The sequence below is a fragment of the Pterocles gutturalis genome, unplaced genomic scaffold (genome assembly GCF_000699245.1).
Source record: "Pterocles gutturalis isolate BGI_N339 unplaced genomic scaffold, ASM69924v1 scaffold50164, whole genome shotgun sequence".
In the NCBI taxonomy this organism is placed as follows: domain Eukaryota; kingdom Metazoa; phylum Chordata; class Aves; order Pterocliformes; family Pteroclidae; genus Pterocles; species Pterocles gutturalis.
The window spans coordinates 1-20,556 of NW_010135086.1; the positions used below are offsets into that span (position 1 = coordinate 1).

At 39.0% G+C, this 20,556-nt stretch overlaps 1 protein-coding gene across 1 annotated transcript; it reads right to left on the reverse strand.

Moving 5' to 3' along the window:
• Positions 1–4,280: 4,280 nt before the first annotated feature.
• Positions 4,281–17,299, reverse strand: LOC104467840 (ubiquitin carboxyl-terminal hydrolase 45-like). The gene is made up of 5 exons (XM_010081777.1): positions 17,185–17,299; positions 14,899–15,068; positions 14,420–14,523; positions 13,862–13,962; positions 4,281–4,708 (listed from the first exon to the last, which is right to left on the reverse strand). Exons 1-5 carry the CDS (start codon positions 17,282–17,284, stop codon positions 4,554–4,556), a joined length of 630 nt encoding a protein of 209 aa, XP_010080079.1. The 5' UTR covers positions 17,285–17,299; the 3' UTR covers positions 4,281–4,553.
• Between the last annotated feature and the right edge of the window lie 3,257 nt (positions 17,300–20,556).

Consider the following 20,556-nt stretch of genomic DNA (forward strand, 5'->3'; position numbering starts at 1 on the left):
CTCTAACATTCTGTGATTCTGAAGTTGAATTTTGAGGATAATAATAACTGATTTCTTTATCAGAAATAAATTGTCCGTTCTCTAGTCTAAAAGCTTTTGTTTCGTTATGCCATATTTTAAACCCATGCTTGCATAGTAAGGTTGCCCTGGAATGCCATGCTAGGAAGCTGCAACTTTCCTCCTAACTCTTTTGCTGCAGAACACTTACAATTCCATACAATAATACTGTAGCAAATAAATTGACATGCATTATTAATCTTTTAAAATGTGAGACTCAGCTACATCATCCTCCAACTAGTCTGCCTCTACAGCTTCTTTTACTTATAAAGTCAATATTTAACTATTTGCATGAACTTTTAAATAGGTCTTCTACAGGTGTTTTAAAAAGCAAGATTGTTTGCATCATAATTGAAGGTACCTACAAAGCACCACTGTAAACATTTTCCATGCCAAGAAACAGGAGTTTCTTTAGGGCTTGCAAGCTCTTTGCAATCTGGAGCCATATGCCATTTCAGTACTGCTTCAAGTCCCTACTTGTTAGACCCTTTTTAATCTTGAATTGATGCCAAGGTCAGACATCGTAGCAGAGGCTTCCCATCTAAAAGCTTACACTTTTTTTCAAAATACCTACATACACTTTGCAGTATTAGCACAGCTTTATGCTAATATACAACAAATCGTGAAAGGTAAGTATATTTTCTTCAGTTTTACCATGCCTCTTCTGTGCTTTCACATTCGGTTCAAAGCCCATTGAAAGTTAGTGGTTGTGGACTGGGCCATACATTTAATGAAGAACAGGTACAACCCTGGAGAGCAACAATGAGCCCTACAACTTTAAAACACAAAGATAATTTTTTCTGGACTGCCCAGTAAAAATCTAAGGGCACCTTAGAAAGGAAAACAGATGTGGCACACTTAGAAACATATCACTGGAAATGAAAAATAAAGAAGTAAAAGATACTGACAATACATACTTTTGACAAAGCTGGCTGAACAGCACTTTGGGAGAAAGAGGACCTTTTCCTGCCTCCCTCATGCTGTGAAGGAACAAGAACATTGCTGAAGTCAAAGGTCCTGGGCTGGAGAGGTTTACCACCAATGGATCCTTCAAAGGAAAGGGAAATTGCACATCAAATTTCAAAGTTAATGACACACAAGACTTACTTCAAGTTAGTATATTTATGACAAAGAACAATGTAACTTTCAGTCTTACAGTGACTGTAAATTACATGATTGAAATAGTTGAAGAGAAGGCTTATCATTTAAGCAGTAGTAGTTGCAAAACTGAACAACTCTTGTCAAGCAAATTGTTCGGTAACGAATGGTTTTGGAAACAGGTATATCAATAAGCCAGTCTAATTCTCACAAAAACAGACTACCTCCTGTACTACCTGCATCACTCTTACTCCCACGTGCAATGAAATTCACTTGGAGAGACAACACAGGTGACCTTCTCCTGGCAGAAGATGGAGCTCAGTGGCACTCTGTCTACTCAACCTTAGGGAAGTAGTGGCCAGCTTCTCTGATCTGTGAGTCGCACACTGAAATTTCCACACATCCAACAGCCACAGAAACATACTCTGTTCCTCCAGGAACCAGATGCCAGGAAGGCACTGGCAGTGGTTCACCGCAGGAGGCAACAGCAGACCCCACAGGTCCGCTATGTTGGCAGGGGACAGGCCCAGGGTGCATCCTGCACAGCCCCTCCTGGTGCAAGACTCGCCCCAGCCAGCAGGTCCCGGGGCTGGAAGGGACTGGCCAGCAGCCACCCAAGCCACTCTTAGAGCAGGAGACTCTCCTGCACTGCTTACATGCCACAGGTGTCTCAACAGCCGCAGAGAGACAGGTCTCCCTAACATGCTCCCAGGTTCATACGTGACCACAGTGCTTCCTACCAGCTCGCCTGACTCTCACAGAAACAGATTACAACTGCTGGATGAACAACTAGAGAGGGTGCCTCGTCCAGAAAGCAGATCCACACAAAACCTAAATGCAACGGATGCACAAAAATATAAAGTATTTGCATTATATACACTATCAAAAGGTGCAAAAATGCCCTTCACCAATCAGGAAGCTAGGAGTTTCCACATTCCTAATAGCTGCACTACTGTAGCCCTTTAATCCTGCACTGACATACAAAGAACAGAAAACACAGTCTTTGCTCCAAAGATCTTATTTATAGTGTAAGCACTGTTATTAAACAACAACAACAAAATCTTTCAACCTATGGCTGTGCAAGTTTCACATCAAGCGTAAGCCAACATACCACTGCCTTTCTAAGCCTCTGGGCACAAACAAGCTCCAGACCTCCACTGTGGCTCAGGATAACTTTGTGAAACGTGTTGCTGCTCAGAACTGCCACTGGAGGTAATACAGACAACAATGCAATGAATTTCACACTGTTCTTCCCTGGAGAAGCCACAAACATCACCAACAGCAACATAAAGAAATTATTATTTCAGCGACATCTCAAACAGAATCCCACCCCTCAACCCTCACTGCCACCAGCTCCCAGCAAACAGCAGAAAAAGAAAAAAAAGGGAAAAAAAAAGTCCTCTGTAAGTTGCTTTCTTTAGCTAGCTCAGGGAAAAAGGTATTTTTATCTTTATAAAGGTATCTTTATTGCCAAAAACATATTAAAAAAAACAAGTCTCTAAGACATGACTGGGAAGAGCAGCATATACTTTTGATAATAACAACAGGAGTCTCCCACATGCCTCCAGTGAGCATGAGGACAAGAAATTTGGTCCTCACTGAAGTTTTGCTTCTCAGTTTAATCCTCTGGCACGTGAAGCACGTAATAAATTTTACAAGCCTCATCAATGAAGATCTGAGACAAACTGGAACAAAGTATTTCGTGAACACTTTCTAGAACCAAAAATACTATTTCTTGTATTTTACATGCATATTGAAGAAATTAAACGGGAAACAAAAAAAAAAAGCCAGCCACTCTTTCTTAAGGTCAGGGATTATTTGCTACTTCAATGTTACAAAATGTGAAAGGAGGTGATTATTCCTCCTCCTTCAGAGCTGAATAACTAGTTTTGTAAAAGGAGTGAGGTCACAGACATCTTATACTGGCTAAACAATTAAAAGACAAAAAGAAATGGGAGAGTAAGTCTTTAACAGAGGGGCACTTTCCCATCCTCCAGCTTCTTCCCACATTTCTCCAAATTTGTATTTCTCGCTGTATACTTACCAACTGGGAGTCTGAAGTATGACAGATTTTTAACTTTGTTCCTTTCTCCTTCATCTCATACATAAGTTCGTTTAGTATGTGAGTCTGTGCCAAGTTCTTTAAAAAATAAAACCAAGAAACACATGCTGATCTTTCAGCTATACGTTTTTCTTTAGTTACAAATTCTAACTTCAAGGATGGACAAAACCAGATATATTTAATAATGTACAACTGAGGTTTAAATCAGACCACTAGAAAAAGCAGATATCACCCTTATAAGAAACAAAATCATTGATCTCAAAGTGTTTCTAAAATTGTATCTACTTCTGTTTCTGTAATTCCAAAATAGTTTCCCAGTAATAACTTTGTTATTTTTGTTGAACAACAAGATTTGTGAATTTTTAGAGTTTTTTATGAGGAGGACATTAACCTCAGAAAATATTTGTTTCTTAAAATCTGCAGCCCCCCTCATCATGGCCCAAGAAGCATAAGGACTTTGGCACAGTGAAAACCTCTCTGAATTCAAGAGAAAATTAATTCAATGTATCTCAGCTTTGTTTCTTTATTTTTGGTTAATTTTGACTGCAGATCACTTAGATTTCTACAATTTTCCCTAAGTATGGACAGAGAACAATTTGCAATAATTCTACTCCTTACAAAATTACTATTTCTTGACTGAGTTTTGTAATCACCACCATAACCACAAGGTAAGAAGTGCCAGTTCAGCACACTTCTGTAGCAGTTTTCTTTCATTTGCTCACTCCTGTCTGCAGACATACAGACATCTCTGCTCAACTGACAAGCAATAGGATGCTCCAATATAAAACCCGCTAAGGCTGCTGCTTTTTTTAGGATGTTGGATTAGTTGTACACTGAACATCAACAAAAGTGTATTGGTATAGCTCATTCCTTTTATTCTGGTCAGAAAAAAACCCATCATTAGTAAAAGTACTTTTGTAACTGCATCCATTGTAGGGCATTAAGATCATCACAACGCACGGTGCAGACATTTACATTATGCATAAAGTACCACTTTTCACACCCACCAGTATGGTAAATACTGTGCGTTACTCATGACTGCCTAATGCTGAACTACAAATAAAACCATATGCTACAGTACAACCCACACACATATGCAATGTGTAAAACACTTGACATTTTCATTTGTCTCATTACTGTGAAAAATGCTACTGATTCAGGAATTCTTTTTTGTTATAACAGGAAATATTGCTTGGATAACAAGGAGCGAAAAGAATTTGAAAGGACCTTCAAAAACAGAACGAAGACTGGCAACAGTCAGAACCTCCTCTGAAGTCCACAGTTTGTACAGATTAATTATTTCTGAAATCTATAAAGAGAAAGATGTATGATCTTTTCATCTTACCTGCATGACAGCATTAAAAAAGCACGTATTTCCTAAATTATTTATTCCTTTGACTGGAACAGATGCACCATTACCAGAACTTTTTCCTTTCAGTATTTCACTTGTTTCACTGTTTTCTTCATGGAGTCGTATGATTTTTGATGAACCTATAATTAAACTATAGATTAGTATTATCATATAATTGCACAGTTTAATCAATTCAGTCCTTCCATGGATTACATTTATCATTTTTAACATAGGAGGAAAGATACCTTGATGGCACTCTAAGCTGCTTTATGTAATCTTTAAAAAAAAGAGACATTAGCAGTTAAACCCCTGGGAAAAAAATCTCAGTAAGTACATATATCCAACAAAACCTTCCACAATAATCACACTGTCCCGTAAGACTGTAACTTCTTCAATCACCCAAGCAATAAATAAAGTAAAACAGGCTCTGTTAGTTTATTAACAATAGGCAGTTAAGATGTACGTTCATTAGACACACTAGAAACACCACAGAAAGGCTGCTTGTGATGCATTTCAAGAGAGGTATCCGAAAGTTACCTCTTGAATGCTGCAAGTCTTTATCAATCATTGTGCTCTGTTTGAATTGCCCTGTACAACTTGGTCAACAGCCAAACGGGAGTTGTTATCAGTTTCCCCAAATACTACATCTGCTCCTCCACCCTCCTCCCTTTGTCACAGCCTGCATAATTTTCAACACAATCCAAATGTATACAACGCTGTTGTTTTAATTTTATATAACAAACATTTGATAAAACTGCAATGAAATATGCTACCAGTGTATTTCCTTATTTCCCTTATTATTTAAATAGATTTGGGGCAGCAAAGTTGGACAGTCATTAACTTGTAGCCTAGAGGTAATGGAAAGACTTGAGATAACAATATTTAGCCTCAAATTCTACTAGCAACTTTCATATTGTCATGGTTGCAGGACTAAATATGAACATTACTGACATCTGCAGTGTCTTAAATATTGATTAACAATGCATGTCAATGTAAACGAGTTATGGACTTAATAGATGCCAAGAACTGTGATGCTGCAATCTCTGTCTTGACATATGAATTCATATATTTGTTCTAATGAGTTTCACATTGAAGTCTCATTAAACTGTTCTTGAGAAAAAAACTAACAGACCTATTTACGTTAATGAAATGCTTATGTCAAAAGGTTCTTTTATGTACACTCCTAGGTAATTTATTGCTTAAAAGATGAAAAAAATATAATTAAATTTTTTAAAAAGGCATTAAATATCTATTGTATCTGGCAACAAGCTTCCAACAGTTTGTCTGCAGCCTATAGAACCATCAAGGCATAATTATTTTTCCAAACTGTATCCAAGTTTGTCAAAACGTAGTTAGAGGTGCTTTGCTGTTTAAAAACATTTTTAAATGTTCTTGGTAATCCTGCTTACACAGCTTTAAAATATTCTCCTTTCCACTGGTGTGGAAAATTAAGACAGTACAAGGGCAAAGTAAGAGATCAAGTTCTCCTTGAAAAAAGCAGACGTGTTTTTGAACGCAAGGAATGACAAACAGCTTGGGAACTGCTCACACCCTGAAACAGTCACTGTTTTATGGGCTACATGCAGCAACACCTTTCTAATTGACATGCTTACAAGGGGCACACTACAGTTTCTGAGACTTGTCCACCCATGCAGAGCCCCAAAAGAACCTTAGCAGGAGAATGGGAGCTCCAAGTGTCCGCAACTCAAAAGCACTGCTCACTGTCAGAAATTTAGTAATGTAAGTGGAGATTTATTCCCCTCAGAAAAGTATGCTATACAGAGAAGTGCTGGGGAGGAGAGATAGTTAAAAATCTTTAAAAATGGGGGGGAAAAAAAGCCACAATTGTGTAAATAATTTGTGTATTAGTATACCACAGTTGTTGCATTTATCCATCGGCATTCAAAAACATCTGGGACAGCATCTTAAAGTAAACAATGTTCACAAGGCCATCTGGACAAAACTGCAGGCAAAAATTAAAGCATAAGCATATGGAAAAGCAGATTTTTCTCTTCCCTTTAGCAGTACAGGATGACAAATGTCAAACCTAGATCTGTCCACGCTTCACTGTGCTACGCTTTGCAGCACCACCTGGCTCTCCTTGCACAGCCACCAAATATGGACAGCACTGCCACAGCGGACCATATCTGCAGGGCAAACTCAATAAAAGCATTTCACTTCATGGTTAAATGGCAGCTTCACACAAGTAGCAAGGTTCCATTTGCTGAACCTTACATATAAATTATTTAAGGGGGGGAAAACAAAGCTGAAGCATCCAGCTTTGCAATAAGAGCTGGATGAATACGCAATTATAAAACACAATAAATGAGAACCAGACATCCGATTGCCACAAAGATGGATAATTAGTATAGGGATAAGGAGAAGTAGTAGTAAATTCAGAAAAGGCCTGTATGTTGTCACAGAAGTCTAGGAACCTCCTTTCATTCAGAAGGTTTTAATTACTGCCTCTTGATTTTTTAATAGATTTTACAAACACAATCCACATGACATTTTACTAGTTTTTCGTATCTATGAAGAAGTCTTGATGGAAAAGTTTTGCTTTGCCATTACAAACATTATCTGCTGCTTCACTTATTCCATGCAGATATTTTTAAGGACATATACCAAGACAGAGGAGGGACAGCTGTTTTTAATTTAACTCTGCTCAGTGTCCCCAGCTCAGTGATAAATGACAGACAGGCCTGAAGGTGAATGTTTAGTTGACATGAGAAGAGTTGGTCAGTCTTAATAGAAGATGCTGGTAATGATAGCTAATACTTCTAGAAATTGGGGCTGGAGGGTCCTTCTGCAATATTAACCCAAGGCTACAAGCACGTTATTAATCAAAAGGGTAATATGTAATTTTTTAAAGTGAATTTGCACTGAACTGTTCCATAGACTCTTGACAACACAATCTTGCAATCCTGAAATGTTTTAACATGCATGTTTTCAGATACGAAAAGTTACTTTTATGCCACTATAGATAGACACAAGGACCCCAGCAGAAGGATTCCATCGAAATGGCTGCCATCTGCCGCTATCCACAAGGGCCTTCAGCTCCTGGTCAGTGTTCTGAGAAAAGAAGTACTCCAAGCCATTCAGCTGCGTGCAGTAATACCTGTTTATAAAGGACCTCGTTAAATGTTAACAAGAGCAAGGCAGGTGAAAAGCATGAAAGTAATTTAATTCATAGATTGATTTCTGTCTGTTGTTCACAATCACATCTTTTAGAGAGCTGATGTGCTGCCCCACAACCTCTCTGCCCTTCTCAGGCCCTGTGGCCATCAGCCCCGGGCAGGCCTGTCCCTCCACAGTGGGGACAGCAGATCCGACTGCGACCATTTTGGGGCTCACACAGTCAGACTACGCCTCTCTGTCAGACCCCTCCTGCAGTTTTATTGCAGAGGTGGCCTTTCTAACCCAGTCACACCGGGAAAACTCTCACCGAGGTTGTGCCACACCCTCCTTTTCCCTCAGCAAAGCACACCTGGCTGCAGAGACACCCTCCCGCAGACCACCACACCCCTCTGACCATGGGCCAGCACCTGCCTCTGCTTCCACCATGACATCCGCCTCCAACGCTCACTCCTTCATCTCCCAGACAGATGTATTTGTGTTCAGGTGCAGCCTTCACCTTCAGCAAAGCTTCCCCCCATCTCCCTGCTCTCCCCCAGGCCAGCAACCCCCCTTCGCCCCAGACGCTGAGGATAGAGGCCAGCACACGGAGACTGATCCCCTGCTACAGCTCCTGCTTACTGTGCTCTCTTGTCTTGCCACTCTTTTCCTCGGCTTTTTTTTTTTTTTTACCTACTTCTGCTCACCTATAGTCTTGTCTGGTAAGCTCTCTGGAGGCAGGGAACACGGTTCTGTCCCACAGCCGCACAGCACCAGCCTCATGGGTGTGTGAGGGAGAGTCCTAAGCCCAGCGTTAACACAGACAATGATTCAGACCATGAATCAGAGCAAGTCACCAGACCAGGTGTGCAAACACGCACAGTGCTGACACATCCACTTGCAAAAGACATTGGGAAAACTTATCACAGCTTCCCCGTCAATTCGTTTTGCCAGTATTTCAAACAGTTGCAGCGCACATGGACTTCTGCACCGCCCTTGCTGAAACCGAGCTGTGCCTGGGGCTGCAGATGGTATGCAAGCAAAAAGATAAATGGAATCCAATTTTTCTTTCAGCCAGGGAACTAAACACTTTTGCTCATGTTTTCAATGCAAATTTTTTTTTTTTTTAAATTAGAAATAAGGGTTCCACTTTTATGTCAAGGTCAAGCCTTTTCTATTGAATACAACTCTGGTACTTCAGCTGAAGGTCTTCACAGTAAAAGCAAGGTTAATAGATTGCCTTTCTTTTACCAGGTTCTTATCATGCTGTATTATGAAATGCTACTAAATCGTCTGGCACTCCTTTTTTATTTAAAAAATTAAAATTTTTTTTTCAACACCATACAACAACGTGAATCTAACCCTTAGAAAAACAGCATGATTCTCTTCTGAAATGGTCACTAGCTCTACGTTTGAAAAGTCCAGTTTCTCTCACAGTGTTGCAGTTCTACCAAATTAAAGATTACAAATTGCAATTTTACGTCTCTGATTCTGCCAGAATGTTATAAACTAAAAAACACGTCTGCACAGTGTGAAGAAGCAAGCTATTCAAGCACCACTTTTGATCCTCTACACTCATGTGACTTGTGCTACACCTCATAATAATTATGTGGACAAGAAAGGGAAGAATCCGTGGATAAAAATAACAATGTCTAAAAAATTTTTTGCCAATGATTCAGTTTTAATTTCTTTGCAACATGTATAATTAACAGCAGCCCCTAACAAGTAAGTAAACTTGAAAGAAAATTTATTACCAACAACAGAAATGTCTTTTTGCTGAAGTGTATCCTAGATTTGGAGAATCAACATATTTTGCTTTATTTTTCTAGTTAACTTTCTTTTTAGTCAGATAGAATGGACTTATATGACTTCAAGCTCCAAACTACACATAGCAAAAATCAGTTATGAAAGAATACAATTATTTTTTTCAGTGCGATCCCTTGTCAATTCCTAATATCCACAGACAAATGCAAATCTGAAAACTTATTCATCATATTATTTGTTTTTCCACACAAGTTAACATCTATTACTTGTACTGTAAATAATAAAAAAAATATTTTTTAATCTTTATTTTAGAGCAGTGATATCCATTCAAATAGAAATCAAGTTTCTAACTTTCACCTATTTGCAAATCTGGGTAGCTGAACTTACTAGGAAAATCTCCTTCCTCTGCCTGACCTTCCAAACAATAAATTTAACTACAAAATTTGAGAACAAATATTCTTCTTTCCCATTCTATGGACACATAAACCAGTTTAATTATCTGTTCTATAAAAAAATTGAGTATCCAACCTTATACCTCCACCGACGTCTAATTTGGCTTCTGTAAAGGAAAATATGCATAATATTCACTTTTAGGACGGCAAAACAATTTATTTTCTCCAGCAAATGAGCAGACACACAGATTGCAATGTCTCAGCATGGTTTCTGTGTACTACATGTGCATTATGTCCATGTGAAGCTCGCAAGTGTGCCACACGGACAATACCGCACCTGCCTTTCTGTGAAAATCATCATGGCCTGCTAATCTTTTCCACAAAACAAATTTCTGGGTGGTACACCCTAGAAAGCAATCTTGCTTTATTCTTCCATCTTGTGCCCAACATGACCTCTTAACCAAACAGACTCCTCTAAAAAAAAAAGAAGGCAAAAAAAAAAAAAAGCAGGCATTGCTGGGTACAACAAACCATAGGATCAGATGTGAAAATCACACAGCTGCAAGCATTCTTTTGGGAACCCAGCACTGGGATTTATCTCAATCGCTTAATGTAATTACAAAAGTCAGTCATGTAGTAGTAATGTAATTTGCACATTTTTACAGCTGAAGTGAAGTTGAATCTTTACGAGAGGCCAAGTGAAAAGCAGGGATCCTGTTGCCACACTATTCCACCACATTAGTACCAAATGACAAGCATTTTGCTTTTGTTTATTTTTCAAGATGCATTAATTAGGAAATCTATATAACCTTCCCTTACATGTTTAAGCTGATTATTTTATCTTTAAATAACTCCTGCACTTTCCAGAACTGAAAAAAAAACCTAGCAGCCCTCATCTGTTAGTTATATATGTTATGTTAGTTCATACCGCATTTCTGCAGAAATTTCTACACGATGTTATTGGAATTTCAATGATGCACCATGCCAACCAGTTACAACAGAAAGAAATCCTGACATAAGATTAATTGTTGTTACAGTGACACATTCTGATATGAAAATTAAGTGTCTTCACTTTGGCTGCTTTTTTAGGAAGAAATGGATAAACAATGGGGAAAAAGCAAGATTGATTTTTAAGTGAGAAATGGATTATTAGTTGTCAGTTTTACACTACTTGTTTCTCACAAGCTATTTTTCATTTATTTAAAATTAGTTTATGTTTTAAACGGTTGAATGTACAAAATAAAATTAAAAAAATCTAAGCCAACTAATAATTTAAAGGATGACAGTTGCATTGAAAATATCACTGTAACATGAAATAAAATGCTACACTTAAAAAAACCAAGATAAGTTTTCAATAGTAGAGTTAATTTCCACTGTTATATTTCATGTCCTTTGTGTTCTGGACAACAGCATAAATTACATTTCAATTTCAGGTTTTATTTTTTAAAAATCCTTAAAGGCAGTCTAATTTAAAGAAAAGAAAAAAATCTCACTTGAGTTACATCTCTTTAGGGGAAGTACCAAGTGTGTCAGCCAAAGTATTTGACATAAAACAGAAAAGGCATTTACATTTATCAAAGTATATTACACTAATCAGAGTGAAACAAGAATGCCAACTCAGGTTGGGAATTCCCTCTCACACATACCACTTATTTACCAATACACAGCTGTTTCCCAGCCTCTTCGAGTAAGGAGCCTGGCCCAAAGCAACAGACCATGCCAGGCAAACAGCTTTTTTCTTCTTCTCCTTGCCACTTAAGAAAACCCAACAAATAATTTTTGAGCCAACGCTCCCAGAGGTCTCAAGAACAGGATCCAAACTGCTCAGCACGGCCATACTCTGCCATGTGGAGAGGGTTGCAGACTTTGACCTTTAAAACATTACTGGAAGAACACACACAAACACTTTTTGCATGAATACGAGCTTGCACTTGAGCTTCAGCCCTTTCCCAGCAAAGAGCAGTAGACACAACTGTTCTGCAGGAGCACCCTCCACATGCTGAGACCTCTTGCTGCCAAGGTGACCACCCTGCAAGGTTTGCCCATGACTTCCTCAGCTTTGAAGGACGGCAGCGTGACTGTTCACACTCAAACCAGACACGCCCATGAATTTGAAGGACAAAACGTACCCGCAGACTGGTAACACACAGTCCGGATGCTGGGTCCTCAGTCTATCACCGATTTAGAACTGTCCTGCACCTCCCTTGCAGGAGGACCCTCACCCTGCCCACATCACTCACCTGATGTCACCACTGGCACCCAACTCTACCTTTTACATCACTGCCATGAACCTCCTTTTCCAAGGCACCAGGGCAAGCAGGGGCCAGATCAATGCACTGCTACCACAAAATCCACAACTGCAAACTGAAGCTGGATGACAGCTAGTTTTTAATTTCAATGCCCACCTTCAGAAACTGAAGGGAAAAGTGGTTTAAACAAAACAGGGGAGAATAAAGGAAAAAAAAAGGGAAAAAACGTTCATGCCCTAAACAAAAACAATACAATTTTGTTTCCAGTTATAGAAAAGAGTTTCCAGTTATATCAGGCAAAGCTTAAATGAAATATATGCATTTTCGAAACAGACTATCAAAATGAAACACAAATACATATACAGCAGAAATGTATTCTGCCCTGCTCCGCTACAAACACCTCATTTATAAGAAACCCTGGGCCTAATTTAAGCTTACTTTTCCTGGGTTAGTTTGTAATGTCAGTTGCTTAATTTAAGACATTGCACAGAAAACTTCTAAGCACCATACTCTGAAAACTTCAGATATTTGTAAATTTCACAAATTAAGAATCTAAACCATGAAGGACAGTCATATCACTCAGAAAGTCTTACACAGCAGTAGGAAAACAGAATGAAATTGTTTCCATTAAATTAACTGAAACAAACACTACAGTATTTTCTTCTGCAAGCAAGCTGCAACACCCATTCATTATACATAAACTTGAAACTGAAGCTGTGAACAAAAGTGAAATCACATAGTGTATTTTCATTGCTCCAAGTGAAAAGATGCAAAAAGTAGCAATTCATCAATTTATGACAATTGAATAATTTAACACACAACTTGTGACTACATCAAAATATAAAATATGTATTTCTGAGTGGCCCTTCATTTTTTTCCCCTCAAATAATATGTAACAGCTCTTAAAACCAGTAGGATTTATGCACATGCAGCTAGAGGAAAACCTAGTCTAATTCAGTAAGGCAATCCTTTTCCATTCTTACTTAAACCAGTTGTTTATCTCTGCTAAAAATTGCAACTGATTGTTTTGAAAGTTTACTTAAGCTGGTTTTTGTGAAGAAAATCTGGAATCCAATGCACTCTCTAACTCACAAGCCAGAAATGCTGCCGAGTGTGTTAGAGTAGGGATGACATCAACACCATCAAGAGGAGACAGTTGAGGGCCATATATACAAAGTTCCATCTACTATTACATACATTGAGAAGATATAATAGGCTGCTAACATAAGAAAATAATTTAATACTATTTTCTATTAATAGATATGAGCTTTCTATCAATTAAAACCCAATAACATAAATGAACAGAAAGCATTACATCCAGCAACAGAGTATTAGAAAATCCACTTAAACAAATCTAATTAACTGTGTAAAACAAATTTAAATCTGAAAAATTTTAAGATGTGACATATCCACCCTAGGAAAATTCAATTAATTTATGCTTCTGTATAGTTTTTGTGCAGTAATTTATATAGCATGTTATTTAAGATAACATCTTATTTACAATAAACTTTCTTCATTAAAGACAAAATTTGGAAAAACTGTGCTACTGTGCCCAAAATATTTTTTAAATGTAATCATACTGTAGAAAAAAAATGACATTATGTTTTGACAGGCATTTCTTGCTGAAGTAATTGTGCAATTACAAATTATATTATACTTGCATCATACATAATTTTTCAATTGTACGTTTAACATGACTCAAAATCTGAAAAGCTCATTTTTAGAGATAGCACATTACAGATGTCTCCAGATAAAATTATTTGTGTAAACTTACTTGGTTCAGCCCTGGAACCATGTTTTTGAAGAAAGTCAACTATCTGAGCCAAAACCTTTTTGTTGCAATGTGTTGACAGCTCTTCATTACATTCATAACACCTGAAGACAGAAGAAACAAACTGGAATTCAGGATCTCTGGATGCACCTCCCAGCTCTAAAAATTCAAACAACCTTACACAAATTACTTAAGCTCTAGGTTTCAATTTTTCACACTAAAAAAGAGGAATAAAATTGAATTATCTCATCTCATATATGCTCTTCTATAGATCAGTCCCAATTCACTGTAATACTTATAGATTTAAATAATCTCAATGCAAATAAACAGACAGAAACAAGCAGGAAGGACAAACTCCTATAACCAGCCAAATCACTACAGAACACAATGGACTCAAACTTCTTAGTACTGATTTGTGACCCCTCTGAGAGTCCTAAGGCCTTTCCTCTACATAAAGTATTCATTTTATCTGTCAGAATTATTCTTTATCATGAGAAGACACTACTTTATGAGTAGTCCTTATATACAACCATATGCGAACACCTGCATACTCGTTCTTACCATATAATCCACGTGCTGAGGTTGATAACAATGCAATGAGGTTCTGTGCGTGCTGTTTGGAAGTGTTTCAGGGAATGCTGGCCTTCCGAGTTCTTACTACATCCCTAAAAACAGAAACATCAATATAGTAAGGGGAAAAAAGGGAGATAGGAAAAGACTATATTATTAGTAAGTAAACTACAAAACCTTCACTTTTCAAAATTAGACAGAAAGCTATAGTGCCCTAACTTACTACTTGTGACATCAAAGCACAGCATAACACATGAAGCTAACCCAAAACACTGCCAAAAAACAGACAAGAAGAACGTAAGGCCACATCCCAGTGGAGAAGCTGAAGCATGGACTTTCACAACTAAGCACTTACATCACACTATTTCTCTGAAGGTAATGAGATGCCAAACAGACAAGGGACTATACCAGTCACATGCTTTAGAAAATCAGGGCCTATCCACCTCAGTAAATTTCCAACGTATGCTTACCTGAGAACCACATTTGAGACACAGCCATATGTCTGAAGGTGCCACAGGCTCACCATCACTCATCCGCCTCTCCTTCAGACATTCTGCACATATCGACCAGATGCTCTGAGCTACCACTCTCTTCACATGATGCACATCCACTGCTTGGCTCACGTGCTGGCAGGTTAAGCCTAGAGAAAAGGACACATACTCACTTTCATCCATTAAAAATAATAGCTATGAGAGGGAGCACATGTACATTAAAAGAGCAGAATCTTCAACCATTTCAGCATTAGGCAAAAAATAGCCAAGAACTAACACAGGAAAAATCAGCCAGCTGCTCCTCATGAACTGAATTTTATGAAGGACCTATTTCAGTCTTTCTATAAAGAAAATCCTTTTTAAGCCAACAAATGCCACCTCTTAAAAACAGATAAGCTAGTTTGTACAAAAGTACAAGGCCTACTTTTGTACCAACTTCATTTCCTGCTTTTTTGTTGTTTGGTTGGGGTTTTTTTGTCAACAGTAAAATACTACATAAATCTATTTTTTGCATATAACAACACAGGCAGTGACCTCCTTTCCTATCCATAAAGGAGGATTTCCAAATACCCACGCATCTGTACTACAACTGCCTGTTCTGAACATGAATATCAACCATCGTTCTTTGGCGTATTTTTTGCACAAATTCCACTGTAACATCACAGAATAACCTATGTTTGACGGGACCTCTGAAGGTCTTCTTATCCAAACCCTCATTCAAAGCAGGGTCAAAAAATAATTTAGATCTGGCTGCTGACAACTTTGTTCATCTGAGTGTTGAATATCTTCAAGGACAGAGGTTTCACAACCTCACTGGAAAATCAGTTTTTTGTTTGACCATCCCCATGGTGAAAATAAAATACATTTCCCTATACCTAACAAATTTTCCTCGCCCTAACTTTTGTCTGTTGCCTTTAGTCCTTTCATTGTGGACCTCCTAGAAGAGTCTGGCTCTGCCTTCTCTATAACCACCTACAGGTGGTCAAAGAAACTATACTTTCACACCTTTGGCTGAACAAACCCATTCCCTTCAGCCCCTCTTCATGCATCATGTCCTCCATCTCCTTAACCATGTGGAGGGGGTGACCAACTGCTGGACTCACTCTGACAAGTCCATGTCTTTCTTGTACCAGGGTGCCCACAACCAGACACAGTACTCAGATGAAGTCTCACAAGTGCAGAAAAGATGGGAAGAATCACATACCTCAACCTGCGCTCTAGTCAATACACTCCAGCATACAGTAGGCACAAGCCACATGGCTTGCTTCTATTCAGCATGTGTACTAGGACACCCCCGGGACCCTTTCTGCAAAGCTGCTTTCAGGCCATTGATTCCCACTCTGTAACTGCATATGGTTATTTCAGCACAGGTGCCGGACTCTCCACTTGCCTTTGTTGAACTCTGTGAAGTTTCTGCCAGCCCATTTTTCCAGCCAGTATAGGCGACTCTCAATGGCAGAGCTACCCTCTAGCATAGCAGTTACTCTCCCCAATTTGTTGTCATGAAGATGACAGAGCATAGCCTCACAATGACATCACCTTGCTCTCTCAGCACCTTCAGACACATCCCATCTGATCCCATGGACTTGTGCATGTCCAGTTCACTTAACAGCTCTCAGTCTTATGCTCTGGACAATGCTTAAACCCCAGAGTCTTGCACTAGGCTCAGGGACCAGAGAGGACTGAGTGAGGAGCTTCCATGTGAAGACAGAAGCAAAGGAAGGATTGAGCTCCTCAGCCTTTTCCCATGCCCATTGTTCTTGGTCCTCTGCCCCCTCAGGCAGCAGGTTTGCCCTTGCCCTAGCCTTCATTTTACTGGCACAGTATCCGTCAATCTTACCCTTCACAAACTTCATCAGATTCAACTCTGAGACTGGCTTACCTAACCCCATCCCTGCACATGCAGGGTGCTGCAAGGGCAGCCCAAACCTGCCTCCACCCTCTCTGCCCTTCCTTTTTGTCTCTAAGCTCAGTCAGATGCTCCCTGTTCAGCCAAGCAGCCTCCTGCCACGCATGCTTGACCTTCTGCACACTGGAACCCATTCTCCTGCTCTGAAGAGGCTGTCACTGAAGATCAACCAACTCTTCAGCCCTTTAGGCAGTTGTGTAGGGTAACAACCGATCATGTCATAAACACTTGACTGGGGATATTTCTGTTACAGGTTGAAAGAAGAAAAGTATTTCATGGTACTGCTGATTTGTGGTTTTCATAAGTCAACACCGAAGCCCTCAACCTTAGGGCCAAACATCACTTAGTATATTTACCTGAAATGTCATCTGAGGAGTCCTCATCCTGTGGCCTGTTAGGCCTTTTGCTTCTCTTCAGTTTCTCAGGGTTGGCTCTTGATGGATCCTTCACCCGCATCTGTTACTTACTGAGAAAGAGAAACAGGGGTTGCTGTATTGTCCAAACGCTTCATCAAGTGTAGTGAGTTTAAACTCTAAAAGCGTGAGATCAAATCACACATTCAAACCTCACAAACACAGTTTTAGGCTTTGACTAATGTCAGCTGTTGTGTAACAAGGAGTATGAACATGTCAGGAACGAACTCTTAGGAATGCTGCAAGATCAGTTAGCTACATTACATGACATTAGAAATTCTATCTGTGGCTAGAGGGGACACACACTTCCAGATAGCGGTGTTAAATATTTGAGATATTGACATTTTCTTTTGTTACTGTAAACTACCAGAGAGCTCCAGCCGTACCTTACCAGAAAAACTTCATTAAAATAAAAGCTTCTGTTCCTTAACATATCTCCCTTAGGAAAAGATTCAGTGACCATTTACCCTTACCCATTCCCTAAAAGCTTTTGAGCAATTTCAAACACTTTAATAAAATAACAAAGTCCTCCACATCTCATGAAAGTGTCCTCTCCTATGAGTAAGGACAGACTGGAGTGCAAGCTGACCCCTCTACTAAATCAGAGAATCCATATAGATGAAGTCTCTCATAAGAAATTTGGGTCATTAACCAAGGAGTCCTGTGAGGAAGAGAATTAAAAGATAAGTATTTGCCACTAACTTTTCAGACAATCCTCAGACATTTCAGCACACCAGCCATTTAATCAAAATACAAATGTGAATTCACTGAAGGAGTGTAACTGTGCATCCCACAAACAGCTTCTGAGGCTTAGTATACAGGTTGTCTTTTAACAATGTGCTTCTTAAAAACACATTTATGTCTTGATATATGAAGCATATTAATGTAAGATAGTCATACATTGCAAACCTGTGAGCTATTCTATTTAGAAAAAAAAAAGATGTCTTGTTATGTACCACATACAAGTTCATAATGTCACCTGAGCCACCAGTACCAAACATTTTCAACTGTGCTACCTCATTTATGTTTAGGAAGCCTCTAAAATGCCCTACATTTGGGAACAGCAAAAGATATATTCTTGCTACAGATCAAGTAGATAAGTTTGACAAAGTTTAAAGAGTTTGTCTACCTAAGCTTTTCAATCTTCTCTCTGTATGCATTTAGACCTTTGTACTACTGAAGCTCCGAGGGACACGGGAATATTGAACTCTGTATTCCCTCTCCTTTCTTACCCATTAAGCCAGTCAGCGGAACAGTCATCAGTATCACTACTAGAGCACCACCATCACCAGTATCTGAACAGCGCTCTCTGAAGTGAAGCAGTCAATCCGTACCTCAGAGCTCCTGTTCCAGGTTCCTACAGATCTGGACAGACATCTCTGCATCTGTCGCACATACTGTTATTGCTGGAGGTCTTCTGCGTGAACGTCATCAATTAGACATTTACTTTGGACAAGTCAAATTTCCGTAGAGTGTAAAAGAAACCTTTACTCTCTGCTTCCTTGCATCAATATCTTCATGTCTCCTCAACCTTTCAAAATGCACTTCACTTTTTGCAGAATGCTACATTTACTAGTTTATACTATATTAAATACCATGATGTTCTTAAATGATAGATTTCAAAATTCCCTTATTTAATGGTATAAAGCTTCAAATGCTTAGATATGCAGGTGAACAATGCCACTGAATTCAGCTTTTCGGATTTTGCAGGTTTGCAATTCATTTTCATACAGTAAGAGAGATCTGAATATTCCAGCTCTTAACTATTTATATTCAACAAATGTAAGCATGCCTAATGTACATCAACAGCCATGGATCCCTCAAAGAGGAAAAGGTGCTTCAGACACAAACAACTTCAACTGCATATTTCTGCTTTGGCACCTTAATCATATATATCCAAGCTTCACGTGAAACTACCCATCACCACTAGTCACACTGCCACTTAACTGAGCACAAGATTCATCAAGACATTCATCAAACAGCAGGGCCGATAGAGCTGCTGTTAGAAAACTCATAGTTTTACACTACTTTATGTAAAGAGTTAATAGCAAAGACAGCAAAAATGTCCTCCCTAAAGGAACGTAGTTGTATTTAGGTTATTCAACATTGACATAAATGATCTACGAGTTCATTTCAGCATAGCGGTTTTTATCTCTTTGGACAGATCATGTAAGAATGTCCAAACCACAGATTTCACCAAATGAAAGTCATGTTCACTTTGAGAGCTCAGATAACTTCATGAAAGAACAAGTATGGGCCCAACCAGCTGAAATTCAAGCAAGTCTTTACCACCTGTGAAATCCTGTGGCCCACAGGCAAGGTGACACAATCTGGATCAGGGCACACACAGCTCACCACTGAACCCACTCTCTAGGGTCCTTCAGGACACACAGAAAAGACCAGTGTCAGCTGGTAGCTGCCGTGACTGAAAACGTGGCACTTCTAACCCAGCAGAACCAATGTGGCACTAAAAATGAACAGAAGGAATGACTGGCATTCACACTGAGGTTTTGGGAACACACTGAGCAACACAGAGACTCTTCAGTCTTCTCTCAGTTAAGAGCAGGCAGAACAAAAGATAACACGGACCATTAGATTGATCAGTTTTCATGAACACACATAGAAACAGGCATCCATCAGACAATGTTTACTGACCTGGGAGCTCTTGGAAAAGCCACAGCGTATCAAGGACCTAGACAGCCAGGGCTTGTGCCTGATTTTGAAAAGTAGGATGGAAGGGTAAGAGCAACAAGCTACTCCACAAGTATTTAGGATGCAAGTAGCACAGTACATATGCAGTACTATCTGCCCTTTTCCAGTATATTTGGGGACAGAAAACATTACAAGTGAGAGATTTCATTTAACAATTATAAACAGGAACAACTTTTCGAAATCAAAATGTTTACGCCAGGGATTCAATCATTAGACTTAACTGAGATAAACAAGAAAGAACCTAAGGTGCTTCAGAATTATTTCTCAGAAATATTTCAGTTTATGGGAAATAAAAGATTGAGATTTTATTGGAATGAAAACCCTGAACAAACATAGACCCAAGAAAGCACAAAATACAGCTAAGAAAAAAGCAATTGAGAAATTCTCTAGGTTTCTCTTGACCATGGGCACAAGCCACTGAGGACACACAGGCAGAGGAGAAACAAAAACGAACTTGATATGCTGTAGATTAAAAACCTTGGCAATATTTCCATGATTTGCCTCTTTCCAACCCATTCTCCTATATTTTGAATATGTTCAATGAGTTAATTCGTGGCTACAGCCATTAACTGTGGAGTGTCCTAAAGGAGACATACTCTTCCT

Bases quoted from the DNA above. Each gene is read 5' to 3' on its own strand.
- LOC104467840 (XM_010081777.1), bottom strand. From the start codon at position 17,284: ATGCGGGTGAAGGATCCATCAAGAGCCAACCCTGAGAAACTGAAGAGA. The intron at 14,524-14,898 runs GTAAGCATACGT...TTCTGTTTTTAG, and splicing joins GTCTCAAATGTGGTTCTCAG to GGATGTAGTAAGAACTCGGA. The intron at 4,709-13,861 runs GTAAGTTTACAC...GTTTAATTATAG, and splicing joins TGGTTCCAGGGCTGAACCAA to GTTCATCAAAAATCATACGA.